The following is a 14,826-nucleotide window of genomic DNA, read 5'->3' on the forward strand; positions in this document are numbered from 1 at the left end:
GCCCTGACGACACTAGTTTAACGTGAGCGGGACAGAGACACAATCCGAGGGCTACCGATCCAGCCTGAGCCATCCCAATATTTTCAAACGATTTTAAAAATCGGCACAAAATCTGCAAGACTTAGTGTAGTGCCACCCGGGCATTAGGGGCCCAGAGACCCGGCGGCGTCACAGGGAGAGCCCAGAGACCCGGCGGCGTCACAGGGAGAGCCCAGAGACCCGGCGGCGTCACAGGGAGAGCCCAGAGACCCGGCGGCGTCACAGGGAGAGCCCAGAGACCCGGCGGCGTCACAGGGAGAGCCCAGAGACCCGGCGGCGTCACAGGGAGAGCCCAGAGACCCGGCGGCGTCACAGGGAGAGCCCAGAGACCCAGCCATGTTACAGGGAAAGCCTAGAGACCCGGCCATGTTACAGGGGAAGCCTAGAGATCCGGCGGCGTCACAGGGAAAGCCTAGAGACCCAGCCATGTTACAGGGAAAGCCTAGAGACCCAGCCATGTTACAGGGAAAGCCTAGAGACCCAGCCATGTTACAGGGAAAGCCTAGAGACCCAGCCATGTTACAGGGAAAGCCTAGAGACCCAGCCATGTTACAGGGAAAGCCTAGAGACCCAGCCATGTTACAGGGAAAGCCGAGGCTGGTTGTTACATATAGATACAGGATGACTCACAGAACTGCGTGGTCTGAAGGCATATTGTATATTATTAGGGGCCCAGAGGTCAGGCTGCTGTGGAGGAGAATCTAGGCTTTAGAACACCTAAAAAGCTGTGCTGTCCACACCTAAAAAGCTGTGCTGTCCACACCTAAAAAGCTGTGCTGTCCACACCTAAAAAGCTGTGCTGTCCACACCTAAAAAGCTGTGCTGTCCACACCTAAAAAGCTGTGCTGTCCACACCTAAAAAGCTGTGCTGTCCACACCTAAAAAGCTGTGCTGTCCACATCTAAAAAGCTGTGCTGTCCACATCTAAAAAGCTGTGCTGTCCACATCTAAAAAGCTGAGCTAGTGTTCCTGTATGTGTAGCAGAGGAGGAGAATGCAGGAGCTGATTGATAAATATAGACATGACTCACTTAAACAACACTGCTGCATGTTTTATTTATGTCACTTCAATGCTGGCTTTATACTAGAACTGATAGGCCTTTAAAAAGCCATTTAGACCCTGAAAGAAAAACACTGAGGCTGATTTATAAGTAGATGACCAGTTTCTGGCTATAAACACGATCATGGCCGGTCCTCAGCCCTAAATCAACACGATCATGGCCGGTCCTCAGCCCTAAATCAACACGATCATGGCCGGTCCTCAGCCCTAAATCAACACGATCATGGCCGGTCCTCAGCCCTAAATCAACAGGATCATGCCCGGTCCTCAGCCCTAAATCAACACGATCATAGCTGGTCCTCAGCCCCAAATCAACACGATCGTGGCTGGCTCTCAGCCCTAAGACAAGTGATGAGCAAGGAGAGGATATCTATTCCCTTTCTGAAACACACTCAGCTGTTTCCAAGTTTTAAAATAAGTTTTCCGGCATTTACTGACTATAGCCATACAGTGGGGCAAAAAAGTATTTAGTCAGCCACCAATTGTGCAAGTTCTCCCACTTAAAAAGATGAGAGAGGTACACTTCAACTATGACAGACAAAATGAGAAAAAAAAATCCAGAAAATCACATTGTAGGATTTTTAATGAATTTATTTGCAAATTATGGTGTAAAATAAGTATTTGGTCAATAACAAAAGTTTCTCAACACTTTGTTATATACCCTTTGTTGGCAATGATAGAGGTCAACGTTTTCTGTAAGTCTTCACAAGGTTTTCACACACTGTTGCTGGTATTTTGGCCCATTTCTCCATGCAGAGCTCCTCTAGAGCAGTGATGTTTTGGGGCAACACAGACTTTCAACTCCCTCCAAAGATTTTCTATGGGGTTTAGATCTGGAGACTGGCTAGGCCACTCCAGGACCTTGAAATGCTTCTTACGAAGCCACTCCTTCGTTGCCTGGGCGGTGTGTTTGGGATCATTGTCATGCTGAAAGACCCAGCCACGTTTCATCTTCAATGCCCTTGCTGATGGAAAGAGGATTTCATTCAAAATCTCACGATACATGGTCCCATTCATTTTTTCCTTTTCACGGATCAGTCCTCCTTGTCCCTTTGCAGAAAAACAGCCCAAAAGCAGGATGTTTCCACCCCCATGCTTCACAGTAGGTATGGTGTTCTTTGGATGCAACCCAGCATTATTTGTCCTCCAAACACGACCAGTTGAGTTTTTACCAAAAAGTTATATTTTGGTTTCATCTGAGCATATGACATTCTCCCAATCTTCTTCTGGATCATCCAAATGCTCTCTAGCAAACTTCAGACGGGCCTGGACATGTATTGGCTTAAGCAGGGGGACACGTCTGGAACTGCAGGATTTGAGTCCCTGGCGGCGTAGTGTGTTACTGATGGTAGGCTTTGTTACTTTGGTCCCAGCTCTCTGCAGGTCATTCACTAGGTCCCCCCGTGTGGTTCTGGGATTTTTGCTCACCGTTCTTGTGATCATTTTGACCCCACGGGGTGAGATCTTGCGTGGAGCCCCAGATCGAGGGAGATTATCAGTGGTCTTGTATGTCTTCCATTTCCTAATAATTGCTCCCACAGTTGATAATTTGCAAATAAATTCATTAAAAATCCTACAATGTGATTTTCTTGATTTTTTTTCTCATTTTGTCTGTCATAGTTGATGTGTACCTATGATAAATTACAGGCCTCATCTTTTTAAGTGGGAGAACTTGCACAATTGGTGGCTGACTAAATATTTTTTTGCCCCACTGTAACTACAGATGTAATTTATACCAACACATATCACATTCTCCCTGGCTGCGAGGGAAAACCCAATGAGGTAAGGAGCAAGCTGGTCCACAAATGAGCCTGAAAGCTAAACAGCTACCTAGTGGACTGCTGTGGTTAGCTAAAAAAAAAACATACACATGACATCACACCTGCCGATACCTACCTGCTCTGCTCCCCCCATGACATCACACCTGCCCAGACCTACCTGCTCTGTCCCCCCCCTCCCCCCATGACATCACACCTGCCCATATCTATCCCAATTGCCTGGTACTGGACCCCTGTGTATATATCTACCCCAATTACCTGGTACTGGACCCCTGTGTATATATCTACCCCAATTACCTGGTACTGGACCCCTGTGTATATATCTACCCCAATTACCTGGTAACACGGACCTGGAACATGGGCCTGGACCCCTGTGTATACATTTTCCCCAATTACCTGGTAACACGGGCCTGGTACTGGAACCCTGTGCATATATCTACCCCAATGACCTGGTAACATGAACCTGGTACTGGAACCCTGTGTATATATCTACCCCAATGACCTGGTAACCTGAACCTGGTACTGGAACCCTGTGTATATATCTACCCCAATGACCTGGTAACATGAACCTGGTACTGGAACCCTGTGTATATATCTACCCCAATGACCTGGTAACATGAACCTGGTACTGGAACCCTGTGTATATATCTACCCCAATGACCTGGTAACACGGGCCTGGTACTGGAACCCTGTGTATATATCTACCCCAATTACCTGGTAACATGGACCTGGAACCCTGTGTATATATCTACCCCAATTACCTGGTAACATGAACCTGGTACTGGAACCCTGTGTATATATCTACCCCAATGACCTGGTAACACGGGCCTGGTACTGGAACCCTGTGTATATATCTACCCCAATTACCTGGTACTGGAACCCTGTGTATATATCTACCCCAATTACCTGGTACTGGACCCCTGTGTATATATCTACCCCAATTACCTGGTAACACGGACCTGGAACATGGGCCTGGACCCCTGTGTATACATTTTCCCCAATTACCTGGTAACACGGGCCTGGTACTGGAACCCTGTGTATATATCTACCCCAATGACCTGGTAACATGAACCTGGTACTGGAACCCTGTGTATATATCTACCCCAATTACCTGGTAGCATGGACCTGAAACCCTGTGTATATATCTACCCCAATTACCTGGTAACATGGACCTGGAACTGGAACCCTGTGTATATATCTACCCCAATTACCTGGTACTGGAACCCTGTGTATATACAGTGCCTTGCGAAAGTATTCGGCCCCCTTGAACTTTGCGACCTTTTGACACATTTCAGGCTTCAAACATAAAGATATAAAACTGTATTTTTTTGTGAAGAATCAACAACAAGTGGGACACAATCATGAAGTGGAACGACATTTATTGGATCTCAAACTTTTTTAACAAATCAAAAACTGAAAAATTGGGCGTGCAAAATTGTTCAGCCCCCTTAAGTTAATACTTTGTAGCGCCACCTTTTGCTGCGATTACAGCTGTAAGTCGCTTGGGGTATGTCTATCAGTTTTGCACATCGAGAGACTGAAATGTTTTCCCATTCCTCCTTGCAAAACAACTCGAGCTCAGTGAGGTTGGATGGAGAGCATTTGTGAACAGCCGTTTTCAGTTCTTTCCACAGATTCTCGATTGGATTCAGGTCTGGACTTTGACTTGGCCATTCTAACACCTGGATATGTTTATTTTTGAACCATTCCATTGTAGATTTTGCTTTATGTTTTGGATCATTGTCTTGTTGGAAGACAAATCTCCGTCCCAGTCTCAGGTCTTTTGCAGACTCCATCAGGTTTTCTTCTTCCAGAATGGTCCTGTATTTGGCGCCATCCATCTTCCCATCAATTTTAACCATCTTCCCTGTCCCTGCTGAAGAAAAGCAGGCCCAAACCATGATGCTGCCACCACCATGTTTGACAGTGGGGATGGTGTGTTCAGCTGTGTTGCTTTTACACCAAACATAACGTTTTGCATTGTTGCCAAAAAGTTCAATTTTGGTTTCATCTGACCAGAGCACCTTCTTCCACATGTTTGGTGTGTCTCCCAGGTGGCTTGTGGCAAACTTTAAACAACACTTTTTATGGATATTTTTAAGAAATGGCTTTCTTCTTGCCACTCTTCCATAAAGGCCAGATTTGTGCAATATACAACTGATTGTTGTCCTATGGACAGAGTCTCCCACCTCAGCTGTAGATCTCTGCAGTTCATCCAGAGTGATCATGGGCCTCTTGGCTGCATCTCTGATCAGTCTTCTCCTTGTATGAGCTGAAAGTTTAGAGGGACGGCCAGGTCTTGGTAGATTTGCAGTGGTCTGATACTCCTTCCATTTCAATATTATCGCTTGCACAGTGCTCCTTGGGATGTTTAAAGCTTGGGAAATCTTTTTGTATCCAAATCCGGCTTTAAACTTCTTCACAACAGTATCTCGGACCTGCCTGGTGTGTTCCTTGTTCTTCATGATGCTCTCTGCGCTTTTGACGGACCTCTGAGACTATCACAGTGCAGGTGCATTTATACGGAGACTTGATTACACACAGGTGGATTGTATTTATCATTAGTCATTTAGGTCAACATTGGATCATTCAGAGATCCTCACTGAACTTCTGGAGAGAGTTTGCTGCACTGAAAGTAAAGGGGCTGAATCATTTTGCACGCCCAATTTTTCAGTTTTTGATTTGTTAAAAAAGTTTGAAATATCCAATAAATGTCGTTCCACTTCATGATTGTGTCCCACTTGTTGTTGATTCTTCACAAAAAAATACAGTTTTATATCTTTATGTTTGAAGCCTGAAATGTGGCAAAAGGTCGCAAAGTTCAAGGGGGCCGAATACTTTCGCAAGGCACTGTATCTACCCCAATTACCTGGTAACATGGACCTGGAACCCTGTGTATATATCTACCCCAATTACATTGTTGAGAAGGACCCGTTAGTCAGCATTTCACTGTTAGTCCACACCTGTTGTTTACCAAGCATTTCACTGTTAGTCCACACCCGTTGTTTACCAAGGACCCTTCAGTCAGTCAGCATTTCACTGTTAGTCCACACCTGTTGTTTACCAAGCATTTCACTGTTAGTCTACACCTGTTGTTTACCAAGGACCCATCAGTCAGCATTACACTGTTAGTCTACACCTGTTGTTTACCAAGGACCCATCAGTCAGCATTACACTGTTCGTCTACACCTGTTGTTTACCAAACATTACACTGTTAGTCTAAACCTGTTGTTTACCAAGCAATTTCACTGTTAGTCTACACCTGTTGTTTACCAAACATTACACTGTTAGTCTACACCTGTTGTTTACCAAGCAATTTCACTGTTAGTCTACACCTGTTGTTTACCAAACATTACACTGTTAGTCTACACCTGTTGTTTACCAAGGACCCATCAGTCAGCATTTCACTGTTAGTCTACACCTGTTGTTTACCAAGGACCCGTCAGTCAGCATTTCACTGTTAGTCTACACCTGTTGTTTACCAAGGACCCATCAGTCAGCATTTCACTGTTAGTCTACACCTGTTGTTTACCAAGGACCCGTCAGTCAGCATTTCACTGTTAGTCTACACCTGTTGTTTACCAAGGACCCATCAGTCAGCATTTCACTGTTAGTCTACACCTGTTGTTTACCAAGGACCCATCAGTCAGCATTTCACTGTTAGTCTACACCTGTTGTTTACCAAGGACCCATCAGTCAGCATTTCACTGTTAGTCTACACCTGTTGTTTACCAAGGACCCATCAGTCAGCATTTCACTGTTAGTCTACACCTGTTGTTTACCAAGGACCCGTCAGTCAGCATTTCACTGTTAGTCTACACCTGTTGTTTACCAAGGACCCGTCAGTCAGCATTTCACTGTTAGTCTACACCTGTTGTTTACCAAGGACCCGTCAGTCAGCATTTCAATGTTAGTTCACACCTGTTGTTTACCAAGGACCCATCAGTCAGCATTTCACTGTTAGTCTACACCTGTTGTTTACCAAGGACCCATCAGTCAGCATTTCACTGTTAGTCTACACCTATTGTTTACCAAGGACCCGTCAGTCAGCATTTCACTGTTAGTCTACACCTGTTGTTTACCAAGGACCCATCAGTCAGCGTTTCACTGTTAGTCTACACCTGTTGTTTACCAAGGACCCATCAGTCAGCATTACACTGTTAGTCTACACCTGTTGTTTACCAAGGACCCATCAGTCAGCGTTTCACTGTTAGTCTACACCTGTTGTTTACCAAGGACCCATCAGTCAGCATTTCACTGTTAGTCTACACCTGTTGTTTACCAAGGACCCGTCAGTCAGCATTTCACTGTTAGTCCACACCTGTTGTTTACCAAGGACCCGTCAGTCAGCATTTCACTGTTAGTCTACACCTGTTGTTTACCAAGGACCCATCAGTCAGCATTTCACTGTTAGTCTACACCTGTTGTTTACCAAGGACCCATCAGTCAGCATTACACTGTTAGTCTACACCTGTTGTTTACCAAGGACCCATCAGTCAGCATTACACTGTTAGTCTACACCTGTTGTTTACCAAACATTACACTGTTAGTCTACACCTGTTGTTTACCAAGGACCCGTCAGTCAGCATTACACTGTTAGTCTACACCTGTTGTTTACCAAGGTCCCGTCAGTCAGTCAGCATTTCACTGTTAGTCTACACCTGTTGTTTACCAAGGACCCATCAGTCAGCATTTCACTGTTAGTCTACACCTGTTGTTTACCAAGGACCCATCAGTCAGCATTACACTGTTAGTCTACACCTGTTGTTTACCAAGGACCCATCAGTCAGCATTACACTGTTAGTCTACACCTGTTGTTTACCAAACATTACACTGTTAGTCTACACCTGTTGTTTACCAAGCAATTTCACTGTTAGTCTACACCTGTTGTTTACCAAGGACCCATCAGTCAGCATTTCACTGTTAGTTCACACCTGTTGTTTACCAAGGACCCATCAGTCAGCATTTCACTGTTAGTCTACACCTGTTGTTTACCAAGGACCCATCAGTCAGCATTTCACTGTTAGTCTACACCTATTGTTTACCAAGGACCCGTCAGTCAGCATTTCACTGTTAGTCTACACCTGTTGTTTACCAAGGACCCATCAGTCAGCGTTTCACTGTTAGTCTACACCTGTTGTTTACCAAGGACCCATCAGTCAGCATTACACTGTTAGTCTACACCTGTTGTTTACCAAGGACCCATCAGTCAGCGTTTCACTGTTAGTCTACACCTGTTGTTTACCAAGGACCCATCAGTCAGCATTTCACTGTTAGTCTACACCTGTTGTTTACCAAGGACCCGTCAGTCAGCATTTCACTGTTAGTCTACACCTGTTGTTTACCAAGGACCCGTCAGTCAGCATTTCACTGTTAGTCCACACCTGTTGTTTACCAAGGACCCGTCAGTCAGCATTTCACTGTTAGTCTACACCTGTTGTTTACCAAGGACCCATCAGTCAGCATTTCACTGTTAGTCTACACCTGTTGTTTACCAAGGACCCATCAGTCAGCATTTCACTGTTAGTCTACACCTGTTGTTTACCAAGGACCCGTCAGTCAGCATTTCACTGTTAGTCTACACCTGTTGTTTACCAAGGACCAGTCAGTCAGCATTTCACTGTTAGTCTACACCTGTTGTTTACCAAGGACCCATCAGTCAGCATTTCACTGTTAGTCTACACCTGTTGTTTACCAAGGACCCTTCAGTCAGCATTTCACTGTTAGTCCACACCTGTTGTTTACCAAGGACCCGTCAGTCAGCATTTCACTGTTAGTCTACACCTGTTGTTTACCAAGGACCCATCAGTCAGCATTTCACTGTTAGTCCACACCTGTTGTTTACCAAGGACCCATCAGTCAGCATTACACTGTTAGTTCACACCTGTTGTTTACCAAGGACCCGTCAGTCAGCATTACACTGTTAGTCCACACCTGTTGTTTACCAAGGACCCATCAGTCAGCATTACACTGTTAGTCCACACCTGTTGTTTACCAAGGACCCATCAGTCAGCATTACACTGTTAGTCCACACCTGTTGTTTACCAAGGACCCATCAGTCAGCATTTCACTGTTAGTTCACACCTGTTGTTTACCAAGGACCCATCAGTCAGCATTTCACTGTTAGTCTACACCTGTTGTTTACCAAGGACCCATCAGTCAGCATTTCACTGTTAGTCTACACCTGTTGTTTACCAAGGACCCATCAGTCAGCATTTCACTGTTAGTCTACACCTGTTGTTTACCAAGGACCCATCAGTCAGCATTTCACTGTTAGTTCACACCTGTTGTTTACCAAGGACCCATCAGTCAGCATTTCACTGTTAGTCTACACCTGTTGTTTACCAAGGACCCATCAGTCAGCATTTCACTGTTAGTCTACACCTGTTGTTTACCAAGGACCCATCAGTCAGCATTTCACTGTTAGTCTACACCTGTTGTTTACCAAGGACCCATCAGTCAGCATTTCACTGTTAGTCTACACCTGTTGTTTACCAAGGACCCGTCAGTCAGCATTTCACTGTTAGTCTACACCTGTTGTTTACCAAGGACCCGTCAGTCAGCATTTCACTGTTAGTTCACACCTGTTGTTTACCAAGGACCCGTCAGTCAGCATTTCACTGTTAGTCTACACCTGTTGTTTACCAAGGTCCCGTCAGTCAGTCAGCATTTCACTGTTAGTCTACACCTGTTGTTTACCAAGGACCCATCAGTCAGCATTTCACTGTTAGTCTACACCTGTTGTTTACCAAGGACCCGTCAGTCAGCATTTCACTGTTAGTCTACACCTGTTGTTTACCAAGGTCCCGTCAGTCAGTCAGCATTTCACTGTTAGTCTACACCTGTTGTTTACCAAGGACCCATCAGTCAGCATTTCACTGTTAGTCTACACCTGTTGTTTACCAAGGACCCGTCAGTCAGCATTTCACTGTTAGTCTACACCTGTTGTTTACCAAGGACCCATCAGTCAGCATTTCACTGTTAGTCTACACCTGTTGTTTACCAAGGACCCGTCAGTCAGCATTAGCCTGTTAGTCCACACCTGTTGTTTACCAAGGACCCGTCAGTCAGCATTTCACTGTTAGTCTACACCTGTTGTTTACCAAGGACCCGTCAGTCAGCATTTCACTGTTAGTCTACACCTGTTGTTTACCAAGGTCCCGTCAGTCAGTCAGCATTTCACTGTTAGTCTACACCTGTTGTTTACCAAGGACCCATCAGTCAGCATTTCACTGTTAGTCTACACCTGTTGTTTACCAAGGACCCATCAGTCAGCATTTCACTGTTAGTCTACACCTGTTGTTTACCAAGGACCCGTCAGTCAGCATTTCACTGTTAGTCTACACCTGTTGTTTACCAAGGACCCGTCAGTCAGCATTTCACTGTTAGTCTACACCTGTTGTTTACCAAGGACCCGTCAGTCAGCATTTCACTGTTAGTTCACACCTGTTGTTTACCAAGGACCCATCAGTCAGCATTTCACTGTTAGTCTACACCTGTTGTTTACCAAGGACCCATCAGTCAGCATTTCACTGTTAGTCTACACCTATTGTTTACCAAGGACCCGTCAGTCAGCATTTCACTGTTAGTCTACACCTGTTGTTTACCAAGGACCCATCAGTCAGCGTTTCACTGTTAGTCTACACCTGTTGTTTACCAAGGACCCATCAGTCAGCATTACACTGTTAGTCTACACCTGTTGTTTACCAAGGACCCATCAGTCAGCGTTTCACTGTTAGTCTACACCTGTTGTTTACCAAGGACCCATCAGTCAGCATTTCACTGTTAGTCTACACCTGTTGTTTACCAAGGACCCGTCAGTCAGCATTTCACTGTTAGTCTACACCTGTTGTTTACCAAGGACCCGTCAGTCAGCATTTCACTGTTAGTCCACACCTGTTGTTTACCAAGGACCCGTCAGTCAGCATTTCACTGTTAGTCTACACCTGTTGTTTACCAAGGACCCATCAGTCAGCATTTCACTGTTAGTCTACACCTGTTGTTTACCAAGGACCCATCAGTCAGCATTACACTGTTAGTCTACACCTGTTGTTTACCAAGGACCCATCAGTCAGCATTACACTGTTAGTCTACACCTGTTGTTTACCAAACATTACACTGTTAGTCTACACCTGTTGTTTACCAAGCAATTTCACTGTTAGTCTACACCTGTTGTTTACCAAGGACCCATCAGTCAGCATTTCACTGTTAGTTCACACCTGTTGTTTACCAAGGACCCATCAGTCAGCATTTCACTGTTAGTCTACACCTGTTGTTTACCAAGGACCCATCAGTCAGCATTTCACTGTTAGTCTACACCTATTGTTTACCAAGGACCCGTCAGTCAGCATTTCACTGTTAGTCTACACCTGTTGTTTACCAAGGACCCATCAGTCAGCGTTTCACTGTTAGTCTACACCTGTTGTTTACCAAGGACCCATCAGTCAGCATTACACTGTTAGTCTACACCTGTTGTTTACCAAGGACCCATCAGTCAGCGTTTCACTGTTAGTCTACACCTGTTGTTTACCAAGGACCCATCAGTCAGCATTTCACTGTTAGTCTACACCTGTTGTTTACCAAGGACCCGTCAGTCAGCATTTCACTGTTAGTCTACACCTGTTGTTTACCAAGGACCCGTCAGTCAGCATTTCACTGTTAGTCCACACCTGTTGTTTACCAAGGACCCGTCAGTCAGCATTTCACTGTTAGTCTACACCTGTTGTTTACCAAGGACCCATCAGTCAGCATTTCACTGTTAGTCTACACCTGTTGTTTACCAAGGACCCATCAGTCAGCATTTCACTGTTAGTCTACACCTGTTGTTTACCAAGGACCCGTCAGTCAGCATTTCACTGTTAGTCTACACCTGTTGTTTACCAAGGACCAGTCAGTCAGCATTTCACTGTTAGTCTACACCTGTTGTTTACCAAGGACCCATCAGTCAGCATTTCACTGTTAGTCTACACCTGTTGTTTACCAAGGACCCTTCAGTCAGCATTTCACCGTTAGTCCACACCTGTTGTTTACCAAGGACCCGTCAGTCAGCATTTCACTGTTAGTCTACACCTGTTGTTTACCAAGGACCCATCAGTCAGCATTTCACTGTTAGTCCACACCTGTTGTTTACCAAGGACCCATCAGTCAGCATTACACTGTTAGTTCACACCTGTTGTTTACCAAGGACCCGTCAGTCAGCATTACACTGTTAGTCCACACCTGTTGTTTACCAAGGACCCATCAGTCAGCATTACACTGTTAGTCCACACCTGTTGTTTACCAAGGACCCATCAGTCAGCATTTCACTGTTAGTTCACACCTGTTGTTTACCAAGGACCCATCAGTCAGCATTTCACTGTTAGTCTACACCTGTTGTTTACCAAGGACCCATCAGTCAGCATTTCACTGTTAGTTCACACCTGTTGTTTACCAAGGACCCATCAGTCAGCATTTCACTGTTAGTCTACACCTGTTGTTTACCAAGGACCCATCAGTCAGCATTTCACTGTTAGTCTACACCTGTTGTTTACCAAGGACCCATCAGTCAGCATTTCACTGTTAGTCTACACCTGTTGTTTACCAAGGACCCATCAGTCAGCATTTCACTGTTAGTCTACACCTGTTGTTTACCAAGGACCCGTCAGTCAGCATTTCACTGTTAGTCTACACCTGTTGTTTACCAAGGACCCGTCAGTCAGCATTTCACTGTTAGTTCACACCTGTTGTTTACCAAGGACCCGTCAGTCAGCATTTCACTGTTAGTCTACACCTGTTGTTTACCAAGGTCCCGTCAGTCAGTCAGCATTTCACTGTTAGTCTACACCTGTTGTTTACCAAGGACCCATCAGTCAGCATTTCACTGTTAGTCTACACCTGTTGTTTACCAAGGACCCGTCAGTCAGCATTTCACTGTTAGTCTACACCTGTTGTTTACCAAGGTCCCGTCAGTCAGTCAGCATTTCACTGTTAGTCTACACCTGTTGTTTACCAAGGACCCATCAGTCAGCATTTCACTGTTAGTCTACACCTGTTGTTTACCAAGGACCCGTCAGTCAGCATTTCACTGTTAGTCTACACCTGTTGTTTACCAAGGACCCATCAGTCAGCATTTCACTGTTAGTCTACACCTGTTGTTTACCAAGGACCCATCAGTCAGCATTTCACTGTTAGTCTACACCTGTTGTTTACCAAGGACCCGTCAGTCAGCATTACACTGTTAGTCCACACCTGTTGTTTACCAAGGACCCGTCAGTCAGCATTTCACTGTTAGTCTACACCTGTTGTTAACCAAGGACCCGTCAGTCAGCATTTCACTGTTAGTCCACACCTGTTGTTTACCAAGGACCCGTCAGTCAGCATTTCACTGTTAGTCTACACCTGTTGTTTACCAAGGACCCGTCAGTCAGCATTTCACTGTTAGTTCACACCTGTTGTTTACCAAGGACCCGTCAGTCAGCATTTCACTGTTAGTCTACACCTGTTGTTTACCAAGGACCCATCAGTCAGCATTTCACTGTTAGTCTACACCTGTTGTTTACCAAGGACCCGTCAGTCAGCATTTCACTGTTAGTCTACACCTGTTGTTTACCAAGGACCCGTCAGTCAGCATTTCACTGTTAGTCTACACCTGTTGTTTACCAAGGACCCTTCAGTCAGCATTTCACTGTTAGTCTACACCTGTTGTTTACCAAGGTCCCATCAGTCAGCATTTCACTGTTAGTCCACACCTGTTGTTTACCAAGGACCCATCAGTCAGCATTTCACTGTTAGTCTACACCTGTTGTTTACCAAGGACCCATCAGTCAGCATTTCACTGTTAGTCTACACCTGTTGTTTACCAAGGACCCATCAGTCAGCATTTCACTGTTAGTCCACACCTGTTGTTTACCAAGGACCCATCAGTCAGCATTTCACTGTTAGTCCACACCTGTTGTTAACCAAGGACCCGTCAGTCAGCATTTCACTGTTAGTCTACACCTGTTGTTTACCAAGGTCCCGTCAGTCAGCATTTCACTGTTAGTCCACACCTGTTGTTTACCAAGCATGTGATGAACAAAAAGGTGCATTTGACAGACGCAGAGAAGAGATGGGAGGAGTGGATCAACAAAGAGACAGAGATCTGAACGTTACGAGGACTCACCGGAGTGATGAGTTCAGGAGTAGAGATAGGGGAGCTGTCACTGTTCAGCCGGATGCCACTGCCCAGGTCAAAATCACAGATCTTCACCGGTGACATCTAGGAGGTTAAAACACACAGCGTAGTCATTTAGACACCGGACCTTCTCCACAGCATTCAACTAAAGGCCACTGACCTTCTCCACAGCATTCAACTAAAGTAGACCACTGACCTCCTTATCCACAGCATTCAACTAAAGTAGACCACTGACCTCCTTATCCACAGCATTCAACTAAAGTAGACCACTGACCTCCTTATCCACAGCATTCAACTAAAGTAGACCACTGACCTTCTCCACAGCATTCAACTAAAGTAGACCACTGACCTTTTTATCCACAGCATTCAACTAAAGTAGACCACTGACCTTCTCCACAGCATTCAGCTAAAGTAGACCACTGACCTCCTTATCCACACCATTCAACTAAAGTAGACCACTGACCTCCTTATCCACAGCATTCAACTAAAGTAGACCACTGACCTCCTTATCCACAGCATTCAACTAAAGTAGACCACTGACCTTCTCCACAGCATTCAACTAAAGTAGACCACTGACCTCCTTATCCACAGCATTCAACTAAAGTAGACCCCTGACCTTCTTATCCACAGCATTCAGCTAAAGTAGACCACTGACCTCCTTATCCACAGCATTCAGCTAAAGTAGACCACTGACCTCCTTATCCACAGCATTCAGCTAAAGTAGGCCACTGACCTTCTCCACAGCATTCAACTAAAGTAGACCACTGACCTCCTTATCCACAGCATTCAGCTAAAGTA

General features: G+C 45.2%; 1 protein-coding gene across 1 annotated transcript in view; it reads right to left on the bottom strand.

The window, feature by feature from the left end:
* Window positions 1-14,826, bottom strand: part of LOC110530894 (MAP kinase-interacting serine/threonine-protein kinase 2) — a 46,273-nt gene that overhangs the window by 15,071 nt on the left and 16,376 nt on the right. The window contains exon 9 of the mRNA XM_036986740.1: window positions 14,017-14,112. Coding sequence (XP_036842635.1) covers window positions 14,017-14,112 — 96 coding nt within the window. The remainder of the gene's footprint in view (window positions 1-14,016; window positions 14,113-14,826) is intronic.

This window comes from Oncorhynchus mykiss, chromosome 8 (assembly GCF_013265735.2).
Source record: "Oncorhynchus mykiss isolate Arlee chromosome 8, USDA_OmykA_1.1, whole genome shotgun sequence".
Lineage (NCBI taxonomy): Eukaryota > Metazoa > Chordata > Actinopteri > Salmoniformes > Salmonidae > Oncorhynchus > Oncorhynchus mykiss.